The sequence below is a fragment of the Manacus candei genome, unplaced genomic scaffold, assembly GCF_025592945.1.
Source record: "Manacus candei isolate 608988 ecotype Guabito, Panama unplaced genomic scaffold, ASM2559294v1 h1tg000050l, whole genome shotgun sequence".
Taxonomy (NCBI): Eukaryota; Metazoa; Chordata; class Aves; order Passeriformes; family Pipridae; genus Manacus; species Manacus candei.
Window position 1 is genome coordinate 13,804,868 of NW_026138098.1, and position 23,116 is coordinate 13,827,983.

At 40.8% G+C, this 23,116-nt stretch overlaps 1 protein-coding gene across 2 annotated transcripts in view; it reads left to right on the top strand.

Annotated features, from left to right (window-relative positions):
* The first annotated feature begins 5,647 nt into the window (after positions 1 to 5,647).
* Positions 5,648 to 23,116, top strand: part of SLF2 (SMC5-SMC6 complex localization factor 2) — a 30,785-nt gene continuing 13,316 nt past the window's right edge. The window contains exons 1-9 of one of the 2 annotated variants that reach the window (XM_051799953.1): positions 5,648 to 6,541; positions 11,777 to 11,820; positions 12,298 to 13,004; positions 13,745 to 13,802; positions 15,020 to 16,233; positions 19,347 to 19,429; positions 20,395 to 20,508; positions 20,785 to 20,952; positions 22,768 to 22,870. In XM_051799953.1, the coding sequence (XP_051655913.1) occupies positions 6,285 to 6,541; positions 11,777 to 11,820; positions 12,298 to 13,004; positions 13,745 to 13,802; positions 15,020 to 16,233; positions 19,347 to 19,429; positions 20,395 to 20,508; positions 20,785 to 20,952; positions 22,768 to 22,870 (2,748 nt within the window). In that variant the 5' untranslated portion in view covers positions 5,648 to 6,284. Of the gene's footprint in view, positions 6,542 to 6,695; positions 6,969 to 11,776; positions 11,821 to 12,297; positions 13,005 to 13,744; positions 13,803 to 15,019; positions 16,234 to 19,346; positions 19,430 to 20,394; positions 20,509 to 20,784; positions 20,953 to 22,767; positions 22,871 to 23,116 lie in introns of those variants that run through there. The other variant, XM_051799954.1, reaches the window with a different exon arrangement.

The window sequence follows — 23,116 nt, forward strand, 5'->3', positions numbered from 1 at the left end:
GAATGTTAATATGATAGATGTCTGCTGAAGAAGCCACAGGTGAAGGCCATTTTCATTTTTAATTCGCTTAACCTGTAAACCAGGCTGTTCCTATTAGTCATGACAAAGGAATTTTGTGTATGTAGTTATATGGCTCTTGCCTATGAAGCTTTAAGTATTGAAAGTCCTGGTATTCACAATTTTGAAATGCTTGAGTAAATAAAAGGTAGGGAATAGAAGTAGAACAGATGAAATTTAACTGACCTAGACTGACTTGAAGTTTTCCATGAAAATAATTGTGGGAATGTCAGGAGAATCATTAGTGTGTGTTAAAGGTGTGAACAAACTATGTAGTGCTTAGTAAATGTATATTAGTGTAGTAGAATTAATATGTGCACAAAGCCATGACATATTTTCTACACACCATGTCCTCTTGATGCATCAGTGCAGCGCTGCCAGCTTTTTGTCCAGTCAAAAAAAGGAACTAATGTGCTAGTTGAGTTCCTGGTTGGAGATGCTGATTCCCTGGATGAAGCAGCCTCTGAAAAGCACAAATGCTTCACAATCTTGAGATACAAACCCTCCCCACTGATGAAATTGTTATTGGAGTTGAAACTGGTACTGTAAATATGAACATCTCTCCAGATGTTCACCTAAAGGAAAGGTCAATCCTCTGCTCGGTGGGCTGCATGTCAAAGTACCAGTGTATGCTTGGTAAAGGAGGTGTAATTGGTTCCTGGAATAATCAGCAGGGAGCATTTGATCTGATAACAGCTGGGAATTAGTGAGAAGGGGAGAGGTTCTCCAGAAATATGGAAGAAAAAGAAACTGGGAATGCCAAGGAATGTCTATGTCCGAACTGTGCTGTAATTTGTGACAGTGCTAAAACCTCACAGCAAATTGGTGGTAAAGGGAACAAAGAGCAGCTGAGGCAGGCCCAGCTAGGAAGCTGAGTCTGGAAGTGCCTGGAAAAGTACATCAACTTGATGGATTTACACAGGCTTGGCTCAGACATGTTCATGTGAGCTGCAGCTATGCTTCTGGCTGTGTGCTCAGGTATATGTTTCAATCAGAGGAAGCCAGCCTAAGCCTAAAGAAAACATTCTTATTCTGCTTTCATGAATAGATGTTTTTCTACTTAAAACAAACCCCAGCTGGCATAGCACTCAGCAGTCCCCTTTACATTTGTAGTGCAAAGAGTAGTGGCTGCCTACATCAGAACAATTCCACATGAGCGTGGACTTTATCCCTTCCACCAGTTCCACAACTTTTTTCAGTATCTGTGTTCTCCCCAGGAAAACAATGAAAATCTAAAAATTTCCTCTCTATATCCATTCCTTGCCATATATGCATTCAAATTTGTCTCCTGCTTTCTATTTCTTCCTATCTTTTCTCATATATGTGACATAAAATGGTGTATAAATGGATGCTGAGACAGCTGATCTTTCCTTCCTGTACCTCCCTCTCTCTGCTATTGTATGGGCAAATCAAAGCAATGCTGTGACAGATAGGAAACCTCATTATTATGGCTGTTTAGCTGAAATAAGGGGAAGCATGAAAGCATGACTAATAAGCACCTAGGTAACAGACTAACATGCAGGTATCTGCAGCCATCACACATAATACTGTCAGAGAACACCTGTAGTCATATATGAGTGTCTGAAGATAGCACTGGGAGATACAGCATGGACTGCTAGCAGCTAGGCATTAAATATAGCTTGAAAGCACGATTTATGCCTGTGTAATTAAAATAGCTGATGGAAAACTGTGTGGTAGAAGATAATCACAAGCAGGAAAATGCATCATGCCATTAATAAGAAATTATTTACATGCCCATAAAGGAGAGTGGTGGATGAAAATCTTTGGGTTTGGGTGGTGAAGAGTTGAGTTCTTCCCAAAGCACATCATTATATTGTCAACAGACAGTGTAGTGATTTGTGCTGCTGAAAAAAGGCAGTGTATGACCAGAGTGGTGGCACGCTGAGCTTTGTGGGTGAACAATGTTCTGGAATAGCCAGGTTTGGAGATGGATTTGGGAATCTCTGCTGCAAATTGTGACCAATGTGTTCATAGTGGTTGGGGAGAGAGCTGCCTATGCTGCACCTGGGAGGGACAGCCTATGGCGTAGATGGAGTACTTTGGTCTCAAAAACCCCCTCTGAATTTAAACAGACTCCACAGGTACATCTAGATGCACGTGGATGGGGAAATAGTTAATAGTTATCAGAAAACAGGGAGCTGAAGAGAAGAAGGATGCACACTGAGAGGCAGTGTGCAAGAGTGTGCTGGGAGCAGATAAACTCGAGAGCATAGAGGTCTTGCTGAATCCACAGCAATGGATGATCCCAGGACACCAGCACACATGCCATCAGCAATGGCATATGAATTGTGCTACATCCAAGAAGGGAGGGGTGGCTATATGCTGACAAAGATTACAGGGATTACATGAGCACCTGCAGAAACAGATGTACCTTCTGAGCATTGACCCTGAGGCCAGTGACACATCAGTATGTATCTGAGAAAACCACTGTGGTCAGCTACCCCTTCCCTACTGGGTATTCAGTCAGTGACAGCATGTGTGTGAATCATGAAAGAATAACTGAATTTACTGTCTGGATAATGAGCTACTATTAATAAGTCTAGTATGCCAACTTAATAAAAGGTATGCTAATAAATATTGGTTGATCTGTTTCTACACAAACTTGATCCTGCATTAGGGAAAAAGCAATTTACAACATTTAATCTCCAAGGGGATAAGACTTAATGATGATACCTGTCTTTGCCCTTACCTGTCATTCCCTGTGGTTTCTTAGAGAAATCTTCCTTTTGCAGCTTCACTGCTCATGTTTGCTTCAGTTCTTGTTCTTAATGTTCTAGCAGCGTTTCACAGTCCTTTGTCACTTCAGCAATCTATCTTGCCTTTTCACCCTGATTCCCTTGAGGCAGCACAAGGTCAGTGATTTTTGAATAACTAGACTTTGCTGTGCTTTTGGTAAGGTCAGGCATATCAAAACAAGGGGGAAACAAACCAACACATTAATGAGGTAGGAGATCCGTGGAATTTCAAAGAAACGTGGTTAGGGTAAGTATTTCATATGGAGCTTTGGAATAGTCATGTTACAAGGTGGATGCAGGTCCATGGCTTAAGATGGCCATGCACATGCAGTGCCCCACTATGTGACTTTACAACCTGCAGCACCTCCTTTTTTCTTTAGGTCAGGGCTGCAAATCACCCCCTGGAAAATGGTATTCATCTCACAAATTGTGAGAAGAGGAAGTTTGAGCTAATGGTTGAACACAGGTTTTAGACCCCCCTGATTGCTGAGGGTGGCCCCATTGCAGTGACTGATGACCCACACCCCTAAACACCCTTCCCCAGGAGTGGCCTGGTTCACTGTGTCTCAGCCCTGCATGGCCACTCTGGTTGCTCCTTTGCAAGAATGCAGAAGAACCTAACACAGGTGGTAGTTGCAGCTGTTGGGAGCGATGGAAGCTGGAGTGTGTGTCTAAGAAGTTTTCTTCTGCCAGAGGAGTGGGTGTCTCCACAGAACCCCTTGGGTGAGAGATCCACTGGGGGAAGGAACAACCTTCTTCCTTTTCTACAAATAATTTTGAGTTGTTAACTATCCCTGTGGCTTCTGAAATCGAAAACAAACAAAAACCGTTCAGGAAATGTGGGGTTTTGACAGTATGGTTTCAGCTACCATTTGAAAACTTCAGAAATACTTAGTTTCTAGTGTTAAAGCAGGTGGATTCTGCAGTTATGGGCAGTGTTCAAGAAGAAAGGCTGAAAGTACTGGCGTATTTTAGTGAAAATTGGAAAATCCTGAAGTCCAGCTATGCTTTCAAAAGCCTAAAGGCAATTTCTTCACAGGTTAGAAATGGTGCTTTCATTTTGCTTCCTTCATTTCTTTGACAAAAGCATGTGGGTGCAATTCCGATTCAGGGCTTTTAACTCTGTTTAGAATATTTATATTAAAATGGTGAAGATCACATGGTTGTGACTGACAAATTTCAGGTGTTAATGGATGTGGCCAAATCACAGTAGTTCATTATGATGTAGCTGCACTGTGGGCAATGCATTTCCCTGTGGATACTGCTTAAAACTTCTGCACTCTGCGATACTTCCTGCTTTTGCTTGAAAATAAAATCATGAGTCATTCTGGAAGGCAATTAAGGAACAGATGAAATAAATAGGAAAGAATGACTCTCATAATACCCCAAGTATACTTCTGGAACTACTTGTAAATCCTTACAAAGTCTCACAGCTTTATACTTTTTCAGAGTTTCTGGTTATTTGTGGGTGTTCAGACTGCATGACGGGAAGGACTAATAGAAATGAAAATCAATAGCACAGGACTGGCAGGAGGCAAATGATTTTTCAACTCTTTTGAAGCGGAGCATGAGGTATTTTCTAACTTTTGCTTAATTTCAAGAAAATGAATTGTAAGCACTGAAATGCTCTCAAATTGTCAGGCAAAGTAAGATTCCTGCTCTCTTGGGAAAAATTGGCATCTATAGTGATTAGTGTTATTGTAATTAAAATAAGTATTATGATTACTTACTGATAGCTATACTTGTGTGCCCAATGAGTGCTGTAGCCTATTTATTTGAAATTAAGGCCTGCTGTAGGGCATGTATAAGTTTAAACAGCGTATGTGTGTACACAACTCTCCCACTTGAGGGGAAAAAATACCCCAAACTGAAACAAGCTGATACCATTACAGCTGTTTCACCTTTTTTTTAACTTCCCCCACGGTTCTCAATGCCACAATACTCCACTTTCTGCAGTAACTGTAATTCAGACACTTGCCATAGGCAGGGTATTGTAAGCCAAGTCATTATTTGTGTAATCATTGGGGTTTGTATCCTTACTTCTTACGATAAACAGCTTCACCTTGTCATCACCAATGATGGAATAGGACTTTCTGTTGAAGCTGCTCTGTATTCAACTCTTTTATTGTCTTTTGCAAATCTTTACGACTCCAGGTCACTTAACTGTAGAAATGCCTCTAGGTCTATTGCAATTTTCCAGGGTTAAAGGATTAAACTGACAGGTAAAGTAAATGTTTATAGGACTTCAATTTCATCTGCTCCTTCAACGTGGCGTAAAAATATTTTTGGAATTCCTGGCTAACACTGGGCATGAAACTTTACCACTTTATTAACAGTAATTCAAATGCACACTACTGTCTTTTCAAGAAAGCAAGTCAAACTGTTCTTAATTTGTTGCTCAAGGAAGTTAGACCAAGCATAAACATGGATTTATTGTACTGTTGTGCGTAGTGAGTGGGTCGGGAAGTGTGTTGTCAAACAGTGGGATCCACTCCTGGAAGATTCTTTACAAACATAATACTCATAGATGGTCCCCGGGGGCAAAGAGCATGCAGCTGAAGGCAGGACGTGTAAGATGGGTTCAAGAAAGTAAGAAGCAAAGCGTATGTTGTGATGGCAGCCCGTGTTTTACACTTTTGAGGATGGGTTTAAGAGATCAGATGATGAAAGCTTTTGAAAAACAGAGACTGAGGGATGGGCATGATGAAAGGGAGTGGAGTGCATAGTACAGAGCAGACTCAGACATTCAGGTGCTCAAAATGCAGTTTTGTATTTTGTCCTGTGCTTTCAGTTCTGCTGCTTCTCCTTTGCAGCCTTTCCCTAGGCCAGACTACCTTGGGAAGGGTGGGGAGACATGGGATGGGTCACTCCTTTTCATTTTGAGTCAGTTGTCTCCATGTGTTTCTGGATCCAAGAAAAATATTAGAAAAACAGTGGCCTTGGTCATCTCTACTCTTAGGCTAAGTGCTAAACAAAACCTCAGACAAAACAGATTTCAGCACAAACTGTCCCACAAAGCCTTCGGAGCATCTTAAATGTCTTTTCCAACCTAAACGGATCTGTGATCCTGTGATCTCTTCTTTCTGCAGACAACGGGCAGGAACTACCTTGTACCTGTGCAGCATCTGCTTGGAACTGCTAAAGCAGGTAGTGTAGAAACGTTTTGACATTGCTAATTTTTATAGACTAGTTATGTGAATTACAGATAGCAGTACTGGCCTTCTCTAAGCTTCCAAACCTGGTTCTTCAGGTTTCCTGGACTGAGTTTTCGTCCAAAATGTTTGCCATGTGGTGGTGCAGGACACAGGGGGGGTCGCACCGAGGGTGCGTTTTCAGGGGAAGGTCCAGGTACGGAGTGAAGCTTGCACGGCACGCTTAGGATGGGAAGGCACAGGGTTTGGTGGCGATTTTGAAAAAGTTACTCCCATCCCAACTTTTTAGCCTCCCAAACACTGTCCCGCGGCTCTGGAGATGGGTGTGCAGCCTGGATCTTCTCACGGATGCAGCGCAAGCCCCACCACCTGCAGCTCGCTGGCGGCCCATGTCCGATTTTCTTCGTGGGACGGTTCTGGTCGTGGGTGTACCCCACCAAAGTGCCCCCAAAAGCGTTCCCAAAATTCCCCAGTTCGCGCCGATGAACCGCGAACGGCCGGCGCGCGTCGGGCGCGAAGCCTCGCGGAGGATGGGAGGGGCCGCCCCGAGCGCACCAATCAGAGAGCGGCGGCGGGGTGAGTGGCACCAGACCAAAGCGCCAAACCACCCTTCCTCCTCTCAGCCCGCCTTCCGCCTTCCCGATAGCCAATCACAGCCGCGTTCCAGCTCCTTGTCCCGCCCCCGGCGGCGAGTAGCCAATGGAAGGCGCGGCTCCCGCGGCCGCTCAGCCAATCAGCGGCCGAGCCTTCCCACTGAAGGAACAGCGGGCACAGCCCGTCCCGTAACCCCCGCCTGGAGGGACTGTTCGGCCCGCGGCTCCTGCCATGGTGCTGGGGGCGGCCGCACCCGCCGCTCCCCTCGCCCGTGTGGGGCCCGCCGGGCCGCCCGCGCCATGACCCGCCCGCTCGGCGAGGGGCTGCCGTCGCCGGGCCCGCCTGTCGCCATGTCCCGACGCCATGTTACGCTGGCGGCCGCGGGCAGGGAGGTGGCCCAGGACGGCAGGTACCGCAGGGGAGGGTCGTCGCCGCCGCTGTCGCCGCCCCTGTCGGCGCCGCGGCTTCCGGCGCGCCCGGGACGGGTGGCAGGGGGCGTCCCGGCGGGGGTTACCGGGGCCGCCCTGGGAGCATCCCCGGGAGCCCCCCCGGCGCTCGGCGGGCGGGGTGTGAGAGCCCCGCGGTGCTCCGGCCGCGGAGGGGCCGGTGCCGCCTCATCGGTACTTGCACGTGGTGCCGGTGGTTCGTTGGCCGAAGGGAAAGGGGTCTGGCAGTGTCCAGCCGAGTTCTGGCTGGCGTCTCCAGCACACCCTTCAGGATGCTGGAGCCGTCCCACGTGTGCCCGTGTGCTCTCCCGTCTCACGCCCCGGTGCTGGCGAGCCCGTCTGTGGAGCTGAGCGGCTCCAGCGGGTCGGCTCTAACGGAGAGCTTGGGGTGCCGTAGGTTCCGCTGCCAAACCCGCTCCGGCCGGGACCTGTGCCGCTAACGGTGCTGCGGGACACGGTCTGCGGTGGAAGCAGTGGCAGTCAGTGACAGTTTTTAGAACCTGTCTGCTAACTAGAAATCCAAATTCAGATAAAGAGTTGGTGAGGTTTTTTTGGAGGCCACCGAGTTAAATAACCTTTGTTTCCTACAGAATGAGACAAGTAAAAATTTTCTTATGCCGTTAGCAGCGCCTTATTTTGTTCTGATCCTCTTTCTTTTTGATAGCACCTACGTCTAAAGAAAGGGGAGAAGGTAAAAGTTCGGTTCGTTTTGCATCCTTTCTTGCCTGAGAAAGTGAAACTATGTAGTTTCAGTTTTGCTGCAGGTATCTAAAACACTGTGAGGTTTTCTGTGTGACTTTCTATTCTGAATGGTTTTGTTGTGTTTGTTTGGTTTTTTTTCTATTTTTGCAGTGCTTTTCAAGACGCTACATCAAAGTAACATCAAAGATGTAACTTCTTGTAGTTTATCCCTACATTACCTGGATTTCCTTTCTCTGAGCTATTACTAGTGTTTCCTTTTAAAAGGACAGTTTTTATCCAGTCAGAGATTAGCACTATGAGGCTGTAAAAGTTGGTTACTTCTACCAAATGGTCAGGGATTTGTCTTTTTAGACAAGTGAATTTCCTCCTTTCCTCTTTCGTGTATCCTTAGTTTTGAAAGGCCGAAAGGTCTGTTAGGTTCCTCTCCTGGCAGTGTAGCGTTTTTCTTTGTCAGGCAAGATCATGTATTTATGGCTTTTGCATTTTCTCGGGGGTTTTTAGTGGTCTCCTTGGTGTCTCAGTCAAGATGAGAGATTTCACAAAAATGGGAGAGTAATTCTGGAGGAGGGATAAAAGGTTTTGCTGAATTTATATATTTTACCATAAAGTGTTAACCAGAGCTGTGTAGTTGCTGATAAATATACATTAAACAACTGTGATTTTCATGTTAGGTAGTAAAGAGTGAAACCCAGTAACTTCTTACTAAAACAACCTGTAAATGGTTTGTGAAGAGTCAGGGCCCCATTCACATAAAAAAAAAATCACATGTTCTCTTTGTACTTTCACATGTATGTGAAAAGCAATTGGAAAGCCCAGTTCTTTCTCATGTTCTTCCCTGTATTGCATTGCATGCTTTCTTTTTTCTCTTTTCACCCTTTGTTTTGTCTGAAGTTTCTAGTACACTTCCTTGACTGAGATACAATACAGAATCCTGGTTGGACAGTTCCTATCCCCTTGTACTTCCAAAAAGCAGAGTTACAAATGCAAAGGAGAAAATATTGGTGGATAAGTACTTTCAAACCAGTAGTCTAAGGCAAATCACTCTCCATCTCTTCATTCAAATAAAACTTATCCCAGGGAAAAGGGAAGTGCTTCCATTCCCTCAGTTATGTTGTACAAGGCTTTGTATAATTATGGAATAAACAAGAGTTTTGCTACAGAGGTCTTGCATTTAGAACGAAAGACAGCTGTGTGAAGGACATAAACAGTCATTCGGAATCAGTGGCTGTGGAAACAAGGACAAAGATGGTGGAAGGCCTTGGTTTTGGTTTTGTTGTGACCCACCTCTGAAGGCAAGAGTAACACAAGATCCCTTGGGGTGGATTAGAGTGAAAGGACACTGAATGACTGGTGTTTATATATATGTATACATATATATATATACACAAACATATATTTTTATTTTTTTTTTGCCAGTGGTCGATGGTTTGAGGAATTAATCTTTAACTGTTCAGTCTTTCATGGTTTGTCTTCCAAGATTAGGTGAAAAGAAGAATCTGAAAGGTAACTGAAGATGAGATTTGCCCTGCCAGCGGTGCTTCGTATGTGGATGGGGCTTTAACTGGGCAGAAAGTTCAGTTGCTTAGTTAGGAAAATAGAAAGGATTTGGAAAGACATGCAGTGTGGAAAGCTATGGGCACTGGATAATTCTGCAGCTTGAGAGCAGTCCATGCAAGCATCGGGTGTGTCTGAGGAATGTGAGGTGGAGACAGCTGTGTTTTGAGCAGGTGAGGTCAGGGTGGTCTAGGGCAGAAAGAGAAATTGGTTGGCAGAAGAGAATAAACCTGCATTTGAGCCTTTTGATTCTTCTGCTGAACTGAGATGTGGAGATCCTGTGTGCTGAAAATTTTGTATTATTTGAAAGTAGCTGAGCGCTGAGTGACATAAGCAGCAAGAGTTAGGCCACAAGTTGAACTCTACTTGAACTACATGGCTCTGTTGTGTGAGTGAAAGATGTATTATAGCAAAACCTGGTGCTGACACCCTGAACATTAGTGAGAGTTAGAATAGACGAAGTTAGCAGCTTAAATATTACTTAAAAATTAATAGCTGGAGTGGACAGCCCATAAATTGTCGTATATGAGCAGTAACAACTGTATTACAACATGGAATTACCACAGAATTGTCCAAAAAAGACTGAAGAGGATGTGAAGATGATCACACAGCAACCACTGAGTAATGAAACAGTGAACCAAAGAAGAGTGAGAAGACCCCAGACCCTTAAATCACTATTGGTCTGGACTCCCATGAGGGATGGGGAGTTTAGATCGTAAGGGTGTGGTTGCCCAGGGATTTCCTTTTTTTGTGGCCCATCTTTTGAGGCACCAGCTTGGGCTACCAGATTTGTGCCAGTAAACCTATCTAATGGAGTTGAGAACCTGGTGTCAAAAATTTCTTTAACACTGTTGTAGCATGTGGGAAGAGCATGCATATTTTGCCCTATGTCAAATTGAGCTGAGACAGATTGGAGGCAGCTAGTCTTTGACAAGTAGTTTTTCTGGTCTCTTTGGTAAGCCAAAAAAACCCCAGTTTTATGCACTCACACATTCTGATTACAGGTGGCTTTTCATTAAATTACAGTATTTTTAAACATCACTGCTTGCCAGTAGCCTGATCTAAGAAGTATCAGTGCATTATAAACAGCTTTTTGTATTTCTATAGGTGCTAAAAATGCAAAAGCCATGTGAGAAAATGCAAAAGTGAAAGTTACAAGCTTAAAGGAAGATTAAAAATTAAATCCAAATTCAGTTTGTATGAGCGAGCAGTGGGTTCTTCTGGCCTAAACTTCAAAAATGGTTACTGACTCTGTGGGAACACAGGCATGTATGGATGCTTGAATATGTTAGTTTAGAATCTGGAATAAGTAAGTGTTTCCTTGGTTGTCACTGTTGTACTGTTGGAAGGTACAGAAAGGTAACCAAATAGGGAAGAAGGTCTTAAACCAATCTGTGTTCTTGCTTTCTCATACCAATATTTTGTTTGAAGAGGCACTTCCAAGACAGGCGTAAGTATAACCTTGAAGTCATTAGTAAACTGTGTGGGAGAAGATGAAGATAGCAAGTTCATAGATCCTGATGTATTTTAGTGTTCAAGTTGCACAGTGCTCAGACAATCTGCCCATTTTTAGAAACAATATTCTCTAGTGGAGAAACACCTTGGAGTTCTCATGTTCCACTTGTTCTTGCCAGAGAACATACCTCTGAATTAAAGCTATTAATTGTCTTGTAGGTGGTTGTAGACTGCTGTTTCTGCTGGAAGCCAGAAAATGCTGGTGCTGGGTGCTGTGAGGGAGACCACTGACATGTGTGCATTGTTAAGGGACAGTGCTGGTACAAATCCTGCTGAGCAGTCGGGTAATAGTGCATACAGGAATTTGCATCCCAGCCTGGCACCAGATGTATGAGAAAGGCAACAAGCAGTGGTGCACAAAGGCTTTTAGACCACAAGAAGAAGGTTACGTGATTATGTGAGCTTTACAACTTGCAGGTAGGACTTTGTGGCACAAGAAGAGGGTTACAGGGTTATTTGAGCTTTACAACTTGCAGGTAGGACACTGTGGTTAGACCTGACTGAAACCAATAATGCATCGAAGAGGGTTTGGTCACGGAGGGGAATGATGAGCCCGGCTTTATACCACTGTAAACCTCAAAAAAAAACCAAACAAAAACTAGTGGTAGTTATCAGTTCAAAGTGATAGTGGAGATGGGGAGGTTGTTAAATGCCATCACAAAAGGTGCTGGCGAGGTCTTGCCTAGAATGCTGGATGCAGGTGAGGTCGGTCCTGGTCAGGAAAACTTAGTTTAAGCTGGAAGAGTAGTTTAGACTTGTTAGAATGATAAAGAAAACAGTTTGAGTGAGGAAACTGACAGGTTGACTTCATTAGTCAAGCAGGGTGAAGGCTAGAAGGTGAAGGGGATGATGATGCTTTTTCTGATTTATCAGCACTAAGAGCTATTGGCATTGAAAAATCTGTAGAAATAAATTACAGTATTTTAATTTTATTAATATTTGCTGTATGGGCATTTAGATATTGTTTTTTTAAAAAGATAAAATTATATTTTCTTTTCAGAAACCAGACCATTACAGAGTTCTTCAAACCAGTTTTAAGTCAAGGTAAATATGTAGTTTTTATATGGAATAAATTTATATGAATTTTAATTATATAAGTGTGTAGAATTATAGTCCAATTTCATTCCAGATTGGTGCAGCAACATAGTGAGTATAGCCTACCAAACAGGTCAAAATGTGCACATTTTAATTTTTTTCCTAATAATGTAACTGAAAATGTCAATTTCCTATTAAAATTAATTTCTTTAAATAGTGATGTAATTATTATTTCAAGTTATTGTCTTGCTTAAGCTAGATTGTTTATAACAATTGAAGCTATGTTGTAGATCACGTGATTCTTTGATATGAAATAAGTCACATGGCAATACTAAAACTGAATGATTAAGTAAATTTACTTTGGATTATGTGTGAGAGAGAGATAAAATATCAAGTAATATAGTATAAGAAGGTTTGTTGTTTTGTGTGTTTTTTTTCTTCCAATATTGTATTTGTGAATAATTTGTCTTTTCTTTTCTCTCTTAGACCTTGGCCGTAAAGACAGAATAGTGCTGTGTTCACCAGACAGAGGAAATGTAAAAGATGCAGGAATGGGACTGTCAGTTCTACGTGCTGAAGGTTTTGAAAGGAAAATATCTTCTCCAAAGAAGGTCAGAAGAAAAAGATGCCAGACCAAACACCAAACAAGTCCTGTGGTAGATGCCTTTCGAAAAAGAATTGAGGAAAAGGACAGTGTAAATATTTTAGAGAATGGCAGAGTATGGAAGGCATCAGGTTCATTGTACCCAAAAGTTGAGATTAAGAAGCTCTTTGTTGCCGCAGGGTCTCTGAGCAATTTCTTGGCCAAAGAGGATAAGACTGTCAAGCCAGAACAGGAGAGAAATGAGAGTTTTCTGGGTGTAGGAAGAGCACCATTGTCTTATGGAAATAGCTGGGAAGAGAAAAATGACTGTGTGGATCTAGCAGACACTAGCTCAGACTCTGACAAATGTGTCTCACCACCAGAAGCTGATGCTCGAAAAGCCTGCGCTAGAAATACTGGCACTGTGAGCACCACATCTCTGTGCCAAAGCCCAGGTTTCCCCTTGAAATTGCCCTGCTCTCCTACTGATTCTGCATTTAGGTTGTCATTGGAAGCTCCCCGCAGAGAAAGGGAACAGAAGAAACAGGAGCTGAAACACTCTAAGCCACATCCTGTAAAAGCATTCTCAGGAACAAGTGTATTGCATCAGGTGTGTTTAAAAGGGTCATTAAAGGTTGAAATCAGTGGCCCATTGTGCATGTGAAGTTTTAAATTTTTTTTAATTTTTTTTTTTTAACTTTGCAGTGTAGGAGCAGATTCTTGGTGCTGCCTTTTTCAGATGTAACAAAAGTTCATGTTCTTTTGCTATGCTGTTTTAAGTTTTAGGTCATGCTTGGGTAAGCCAGTTCTTAGTCATTTTACCATAAAAGAAAAATCCTAGTTTAAAAGCAGGGAAGCTATTCTGGGCTAGATGTAAACATGGAAATGCAATAGAAATTGTAACTTGAAATTGTATTTTGTAGAAAAAAACGCCTTTATCTTAAATGCCTTATAACCTTGTTTTTCCTTACAGTGTAGCTTAGGGAACAGACTGGCAAATTTCTGCTATTCAGAAGTTGCAGTTAATAGCAGTTCAGATTTATGCATTTAAGCCACAGTATTTAGAAAGAGATGGGAACGATCCTATTAAGAATGTAGTATTTCATTACAGGTTGAGTTATGTTCACTCTTTTAATCTGAAGAAAATACATACAATTTGGGTTGAGTTCTTTATTTGAGATTTTTGCAGCTTTGTTTTAAATTTGTCTTGAAATGAGGTCTATTAATGTATTTCTGGGGATGTGTGGAACTGTGTCTGTGCTGGATTCAACACCTGACTCGAGATGTCAGCATCCTAGTTTTAAAAAGCATGCAATTAACTTTTTTTCCTTCCTCTGTCTTTATTTTTAGGGAAATGGGTGTCCTTTAGGAAAAATACCATGTTTTAGTTCAAGGGAGACTGCCTCAGGTATGAGCAGTGCTGTTAATATGGAATTAATTAAACAATCAGATTCATCACTTAGTGTCTCTTTTTAATGGCTTTTTTTTCTTGAAGTTATGTTTTCTGTTTTATCTCACTAAAAAAAATAATTACTGCTGTATGGTCAGTGTTATTTCTAGTATGGCAAGTTTGAAGTGATTTAAAAGTAATTTGTGATTTTAGTGTAAAACAGATAATTTGTAACTTAATTAGAAGTCATGATATTTCATTGTCTTAAAACCCTAATCTCAGATTATTTTTATGGTTTCTCTTGCATTTTGGATAATCCACATTTACTGTGGTGGTTAATAAATTTTGCCTTTCAGCTTAATCCAAAAAGAACATTCTTGTTGAACAAATCACTAAAGTTTAGCTGGTATTCTTGTTGCTTTTTGTCCCTTTTAACCACATCATTTTGTTCAGGAGATAGATCTGAATCTAAAAAGCTCACATGAATAGAAGCTTGAGGTAGGTCAGTAGGATAAAATTAAAAAAAAAAAAAAGAAGAGCCTATAGCTGTGGAAACCCACCAGACTCTTTGCTGCTCTGCATCGCTTTCCACTTGCAGAAGCACTTGGCCAGCAGTGCCAAAATTGAGTTGGGAAGTTCTCAGCCACATCAGCTTCATGAAGTAGCTCTCTGTGATGTGTCCAGGTGCTGGTGCCAGCTTGAGACAGGAAGCAGGAAAGCATGATGAGGAAGGTGGGCTCTGATTCCACAGAACCATAGTCTAAAACCAGATTTCTTTGTATTCTGAATGCTTTTTTTTTTTATGCCCACGGTTAAAATTATTGAAGTATTTCCAAAATACTTTTCATGCTGCTTGTTATTTATATCTATAATATGAAACTTTATTCCAGTCCCATATTTTAACTGGGCTGTTGTCTCTTTCCAAAGACTGATTGATTCCAGTGTTTCTATGGTGGCTACTGAGCTACTTTATAATAAACAGATTTAAATTAATTTCCAAATTAGTTACAGTAGTAGCATTACAGTATCAGCTAAGTCTTAATTGTGGTCCATTGTATTCAATCAGAATGGAAGTTTTGTAGTTTCTGATAAAAATTTCAGTCCTAGTTGACTTAAAAACTGAAGTTAGTTCTTTAAAGGGTAAGCTGTTATACATTTGATTTTATTATTATTATTATTATTTTTATTTTTAAACATGACAACTGTGTTTTACTTTTTTCTCAAACACTTCATAGATGACCCATCTCAACCAAAGCTAAAGCAGGTTTTAAAAAACCATGAGGCATCTTCTCCACATGCATTTAGAACATCATCTGACATGACCTCTGGTTTGCCCAAAAGCCCAGCTGTTCCTTCACACTGCCTTCCAGCTAAGGTGTCTTCTGGGACATCCAAACAAAGAGACTCTCCTGGGAAAAGAAAACAAACTGCCATGAGTGTGGATGAAGACGGTTCAGATCAATCTGATGTATCGAATTTGAATGACCCTGCTTTTAGTAGATCATCTTCAAAATGCAAGAATAGGAGGACTGACTTCGTAAAAAATATCCTTTTAAAGTCTACTCATGATGGTGTTATACAACTGAGGGATGTTGCTGCCCTGTCTAGGCATGATTCTGCTCTTTCAAAGGAACACCTTAACTCGAGCGAGGAAAAGGAGAAAAATAATTGCTCTACTTTAGGTTTGCCATCTTCATATTCTGCACACAGACCTGATAAAAATAACCATATTTCTGTTGTGGATACCAAAGAGAATCAATTGCAGCTGGCTAACTCCTGTTTTCTCTTGGAAAAGTCCCTTCCTTTTTCTCAGGAAAAAAGTACTGTGTTGCCTTCTCTCCACTGCTTAACACAAACAAAGAGTGTGAAATCTCTCAAGACTGCTGGCTTATCTCAGGTACTGGATGCTTCTAAGAAAGAGCAGGATGGGAAAAAACCAGAAAGACATGAACACAATAAAGCACACATAAGCAGTATTCAATACAGCAACAGTTTTTCAAGAACAAAACACAGGACTTCAGGAAGTGCTTCTGATTCTTATACAATGGAAGTGTCTGGGGAACTTGCACCCTCAGAGGAGACTGGTAACAATGTTCCCCTTTCATTGCCTTTGAGAGAATGTTGCAAGGACAGCAGCCATACCTCTTCACAATCCTCAGGAGAGTTAAAAGTTGAAAACACCTCTACAGACAAGTCTAAGCTGAATGGAAAATCACAAAGAGGCTTTGATAGTGAAGATGAGTTTTTGGAATCCGTTCTAGATTATGAGGACGATGATGATGATGATGATGATGATGATGATGATGATGATGATGATGATGATGATGATGAAGCATTCATGCCACTGCAAAAAGTTCTCTGCTCAAGTCTCAAGCCACAGATAGGGACCCCAGAAGAATCTTGTGACAGTTTTTCTCAGGACACTGTGACTCCATTCCTGAAGCTTCATGTAAGTGTCTATAACCCAAAAAAGCATGTTCTTTTAAGTATTCTTTTATGGGTGGTATTTGCAAGAAAAGTAATATAGATTTTAGCACAGTGCAAGGCCCAGTGAGTGCTAAATTGTTACCTTGTGTTTCAAAGTTTAAGAGAATGAAATTCTACATAGTATGTATCCACCAAAACACAGACAGAGGCCCTTTTGAATGAAATCTCATACTCAAAAATCAGTCATCTGCAACCTCACTTGTTCCAGCTGATATAGACAGACAGCAACTTGTTCAGCTGTTCTAGAGAACTAATTTCTGCTATTCAACTCAGTTTTATAAACACATAACAATTTGCTCCAACATCTATGTCCAGTTCTCTTCTAGTACCTATTCCACTACCATCCACAAACCATGACTATTTACTCAATTTTTGTAACAGACAGAGACATATTGTTGTAGAATCAAATAGTCAAGTTTTTGTCTTAAGTGGTGTCAGTAGAACCCCTTGGTAATAACAATCAGAATGTGTATGACTGATTGATAACAGTTATTTTACGTGAATTTTAATCAAAAATCTATTCTATACCTCTTGCTGATTGTCATTATGCTCATTAAAACTACAGCAAAGTGGAATGAGATAACAGATAATCAGCTTTGTTTTGTTACCTTTTTATATGGTTTTCCCCCTTACTCATAATGCATGAAAATTCAGAATTATTTGCTTGTAAAACTGGTTGCTTGGCTTAAGGGTCCTATACTGTACAGTTACAATGTAGTCGGAGCAGGGATGTGCTTGTTACTGTGCTTGTCCTTGGAATGTCTGAAGGATTGTGCATCCAGATGTAGACATTGAGAAATCTGTGTGCTAGGCTCCAGTCATATATCCTTGACACAGTCAGATTTGTGTACAAGTAAGTGTAATGTTTTCTTTCAGGTTGTATTTCATGGAAATTGGAAGTAATTCAGAAAGGATTTCAAAAAGCTGAATGACTTCTGCTCATAAGGGATAAATGAAGTGTTTTTCAATCCCTGTGTACAGGATATTACAGTGATGAATTGATATGTGTTTTTAAAAATTAGGTCATTTGTTCAATCAAAGCTTGTCAAATAAGTAGTGATTTTGAAGTTTTATTGTAAAATAATGTTTTAATAAGGAAGGTCCTGCAGTAGGTCTTAGTGTGTGACATTCCTGATAGCTGGTACAGGTTGGAAATGGCTGCATTTAAACAAAGGGATTTTGTACTGAGCCTGGCTCGGTTGGAGTTAATTTTCTTTGTCACAGCTGTATGGTGCTGTGTGTTTCAGACAAAACTGGTGTTGGTAAGAGACCAGTCTTCTACCTGTTGTGGAGCACTACTTGCACAGCATCAAGGCTTTCTCTTCCTCCCACACTGTCCCCATAGAGTAGACAAAAAACTGGGAGGGAACAGGGCCTGGGAAGCAGACCCAGATGACCAAAGGGTATTTTCCATGCCAGGTAGTGTCATGCTCAGCAATCAAAACCAAGCAGGGGGTGTTGGTCTGGCATGTAGCCATTACTCAGCCTAGCTGGGCATCCTTCTGCTTGTGAGAGGTACTGAGTGACTGCCTTTGAATCACTTTTTCTTTTCCCCCTTATTCCTTATTAAACTGTTGTTACCTTGACCGATGTGTTCTCTTGCCTTTGTTCTTCTTATTCACTGCCCAGCACGAGTGGATGGGGAAATGAAGAAGCTGTGTGGTGCTTAGCTGCTGGCTGGGGTCAGCCCACCACTAGTTCCTGCAGTGGAAAATGAACAGCAGAATACCTGTAAAAATATTCTCTTCCCTCTCCCCTTCTCCTCATGTTTTTCAGTCTCTGGAATGGTTTATTTGTTGACTGAGTTACTGTCTCCATGGGCAGATGTTGAAGAGCCATAATTATTTTATCTGTCCTTCTGATTCATTATGCAAGAGTGTTATAGATCAGACTTGTGTGGTTACATACATATTCCACAACCTTAGCCAACGTGTCTACGTAATTAATGGTTAAACCTGATAAACAGATGCAGCCTAGATCAAATGTTTGTGGCATATGTATGTGACCACAACATTTGGCCTGGCCTACATAATTGATTTCCAAGTAAGGCAAAGCAGTTAGAAATTGTCCCAACATTTTCGTGACCGTGGTTTTTGCATGTACTAACATTCTTCTCTTGTGTTGTGTGAAGGGGCATATGTCCACATTGGAATAAAGTTTTGATTCCTCAGTTATTCAACAGTCATTTTAGACATTTTAACCAGATATAAAATGTGGGAAAGCTGAAGACTTCTTACCTTAATATTTCCCACACTAAGTCATGCTGCTTGTTACATTTGAAAGGTATCTCTGAAGAGCAAGGTGGTGTCAGAGGGGCTGTGCTTGTCCAAAGAGCATAATCATGGCCGTAAAAGATTTAAAATCTGTTTCTGCTACAAGCTGAATAAAAGACTGGCCGCTGAAAAAAAAACCACTAGCAAAATTAGTTAAGACTTTGCATGTTGTTTGGTTTGTGGGGTTTTGTTTTTGTTTTTTTTTTAATTCTACTTATTAGCTTCTTAATTTCAGTTTGTATTAGGGTTTTAATTGGAAGTTTTGGTCTGTCTGATGGTTTTAGAGGTAGTTTAACAAACACTGGTACTTTGCCCTCCAGGGACTCTGAAACTAAGAAAAGGGTCCTGAATTATTTTTGGAGTTTCTTGTCTTGTGCACAAGAATGGAGATTCCCAGGGTCTCAGTGGCTGACAGTAATAAAGTTGTGGGGTCAAAGGCTTCTGATGCTAATGCTCTTTGTGACGGTTAGCTGGAGGTCAGCCCCAGAGATGCAGATTTTTGCTTCGCTGTTCAGATCTATTGTGAAGAGTAGTCATTTCTAAATTAGTCACTGAGAGAGATTTGACTATTATGTGAAATTGTCAGGGGACTGAGAAACCTAACCTGTTAATCATCCTGTTTTGCAGGGTCTCCTTTGCAGGGTCTCCTTTGCAGGGTCTCCTTTGGGTTTTTATCTGCATGTAAAATATCATTGAAATTGGAAGAGGTTTCTATTTTCATTGTGTTTATTGTCTAATACAATATTATGAATGAATTGATAGCTTGTGGTATTTTTTTAATTTCTTACTATTTCATTTACAGCTTTCTAAGACTCCTCCTGTGACCAAGGTGTCGTATGTGAACAGCTTAGAAAACCTCTTGAAGGAAAAAGAAGAATCTAGGAGGTTTGTTTCTTAAAGCTGGTTTGAAAAATTTGGGATGGTGTTGTAGAAGCTTAGATTTACCTCATCTCCCCCAAACTGATGGAGTTCGATTAGCAACAAGCTAAGCTCTGCCTGCTGATGGTACCAACATACATCTGACAGGACCTACAAGTGTGGCTTAACTCTAAAAGCTGAATGACAGGCTCCTTCCAAGCAATAAGGAGTGATTTGTGATGCGTCTGCCTACCCTTGAAGAGCCAGACTAAATTTACTGATGTCTTCGCTGTAGGTCACTGAGCCAGCTAGCAGCTGCTGGTCAGGCATGAAACAGGAATATTTATGTAGACTGACTGTACTAGTTTCTTCAAAGGTATTTGTAGCTCAGTTTTGGTTCCCAAAGTTGTGTAGACTACTGGTGTCTGAGTAGGCTACACAGGTCAGTGAACAGAACTAATGAGTGTTCTTGCAAGAGATCTTTTGGGTAGGAAGTGAAATATGGTTTATGTACCAATGGCAAGTGGTGGTGATAGGTATGTATGTGTGATTAGCTGTTCTGATTAAAGAATCTGACCCTTGTAACTGTGGGCTGACTGACTATGGAGTAATGGATACTCCTATAACTAATACTGTTTAACAAATAAAATATTTGTTTGGTATTTTTTTAAAAAAAAATTAAAAATTCAACCACGAGATTGAAAATTTTGTGCAATTAAAAAAAATTTATCAGAAGTTGGTTGAGTGTATTTGTCTCTGACGAACTAGTGGTTGGTTGCACTGTTGGAAATTCATTAGGTTTTGGGAAACATTCGCTTTGTGCCTTGGAATAGCGAGATGCTTGGTTTTTACACAGATGCAGTGTCTCAAGTGCTTTTGTCATGTGTAACTGGCTACTGACTCCTGGGTTCACATTCAGAGCTTGGATTTTGTTCTCTTCTGTTGCAAATACAAAATGGTGACGATGTGCTCTGCTGCTGCTGTCATTTCAGGGTAGATGAACTAGAAAAGCGGTTACAGGAGGACATAGAAAGAGACGACAGTGTGTCCGATGGAGAAAATGAGGAGAATGCCAGTGGAGATGAAGATCTCTCAGAAGAACACAGGTCCTTCCAACTCCAAAACCAATTAAATCTAGTTCTTTGCTCTTCTAGCTTATTTTTTCCAAACCTCTCTTCATTTGCAATAGTTGTTGTTAATATGTTTAATGTGAACCATTTTTATATCTTTTGGGGTTGAGTGGGTTTCCCTGGGTATTACTGTATTTTTAACAATTCAGCTTTCACGTAAGACTGATGTGTTCAACATCTGCAAATAATTGTCTCAAGCAGCAAATAGCTTCTCAGTATTTGAATTAACAAAAGCAGTTTTCAATTTTACAGGGCGTTTACGAAGAGATTTTCAGTAGTAGTCAATGCCATACCTGACTACCACCCTGGAGAAGATATATTTGATTTATCAGCTTCTGGGCAAATCTTCAATCAACATAACCTTGACTTGAGGAATTTTTACCTCATCCCTCAAAATCCTGTAGAAAAGCTGCTTCTTAAGTAAGGATATCCTCTTTACTTTGTTGTGTTTACTCATACAATTTTCTTCAGTGTTAGCAGTTTTAAGATAAAATAGTATCTTTGCATATAAACGTGCTCTGTCTTACTAAGTAGGCAAGACTAACTTCCTTTCCCTGGAATTTTCCTTGCTCGGTTAGCTTTACAGAACAGTAAATTGTAACTTGAAGCTTCCTTCCTCCTCTGCAATTTTTGAGAAAACCTCTTATGTGAGACATAAAGAAACAAAGAGCTGTTCTGGCCTCTTCCATATTTCTACTGCATTGGGCTATCGTTGATAACCTGACCAGCTTGTGGAAGATAAATGCAGAAGTGAAATGTTTAAATGAACACAAGCTTAACTATCCCCAGATAGAAAGAGGACCTTTGTGGTGAACTGATTTGTGACCTTCTAGTGTCACACTGTGTCTGCTGAAAGACTTTTGGTGCTTCTGTCCTGGAAGGGCCTGGGACTTGAGGCTTCACCTAATGAGGATTGCAGAGAGTCATGATCTCTGACACCTGCTAGACTCAGTCACTCACAGGCAATCAGTGTGTCTGTGTGTATATAAACAAGTGCTATGGAACTCATAGGCATTTCTGTTCTATATTTACAAGGCTGTCAGACTATAAATAGCTGGACAAATTCTTGCCTAATGCCACAAGTGTAAATCCTGAAAAATTCTGGTTATTTCAGTTGGTATTTGATTGCAAACATGTATCAGTGGAACTGAGAGAATTCTCTTACTGTTAAAGGATTTTATATACATGTGTATGTGCAGTTGTGGGTGTGAAGAGGAGGAGAGTGACTTCTCATCTCTTGAGGAAGTGATGTTTGTGATACACTCCTTTGGCTTCAGGCCTTTCTATTAATATGTTTTGGAGATCACAAGGATATAAGCTTCAAAAGTATCTTGTAAATCAGTGACTGGAGGAATGAAAATTAAACTAATCATCCCTTGCAGAAGGCAAATATGATTTAATTGCTTATGCATTCTGTCCAGTTGGCACAGCTGGCACGTACTGGCTGCCCAGTTGGCACATGGAGGTCTTCCCAGTCAGACAGGTAGAGGGTGTATGTAGGAGTTAGGACACAGATCTCTCAACAGAGTTACCTGATTTAGTAGATACAGAGAATAGAGGAAACTAAAGAAGGGTGTGTGGGAAACTGGATATCATTAATTCAACTGCTTTTTACATACCTAGCTCCCTAAGGAAGACTAAAACTAAAATAATTCAGTGATAGCAATGACATACTTTCTGTTCTTCTAACAGCTTTTTTTTGCACCTCACAAATTTGCCCAGTAAGATTAGGCTGTTTGATTTTAATTGCCTTCAGACTCTTTATTTAAGAGTATTTTAAAAACAATGTTTTTTCTCTTTTCTTCTGAAAGTGTTGGTAGAGGTCATTGGACAGTTAAAAGTCTTATTCACTGGCCTCAGTGAGCATAACAGCCTGTCTGTGCAGTCAGGCATAGTGGTTCACAGTACAGTAGTGTAAATCAATGATTATTTGAAACTTTTGTTCTCTAATTATATAAATGTTTCCAAACTGCATGTTATGGCATTCTGGAGAAAAAGATAGTTGTTCTAAATGACATTTTTAAATTTGATTGCTATTACAAATCAAGGTTTGATTACTATAGCATTTTATATAGGTAATAGCATGTGAAGAACATCTGGTTTGGATATTCAGATCTTTCTTTGCTGTTGATGATGATCTGAGGGGTGGGGAAGTTCTTATGCTTTTGTGAAAGTAATGATTCAACCACTAATTGATTTTTATCCTCTTTCCTCACCCCCATCCTTCTCTTACAGTTCTGGTATAAAGCAGCAGCTTTATTTAGCTGTTGGTGGTTTTTTAAGTTCTTCTTACAGTTGTATATTGTGTCCCATACCAATTCTGAAATGGCTTTTCCAGGTAAGTCTATGCTATTCATGCAGTTATACCCTGTGCATGTATAATATATTTCCTGGAAACCAGTTGTAGCAGGAATAATCAGAGAAGTTTGTGAATCTGTTCCATTAGGTTAACAACTTCTAAATAAAGAAGTCTTTTTCTTTCCTTTTTTTTTTCTTTTCTTTTTTTTTTTCCTGGGTTCTGATTTGTTCTCTGGTCTCAAATACTTTGATTGTCGCTGGGGGTAAAATAGTAGAGATAGCTTTT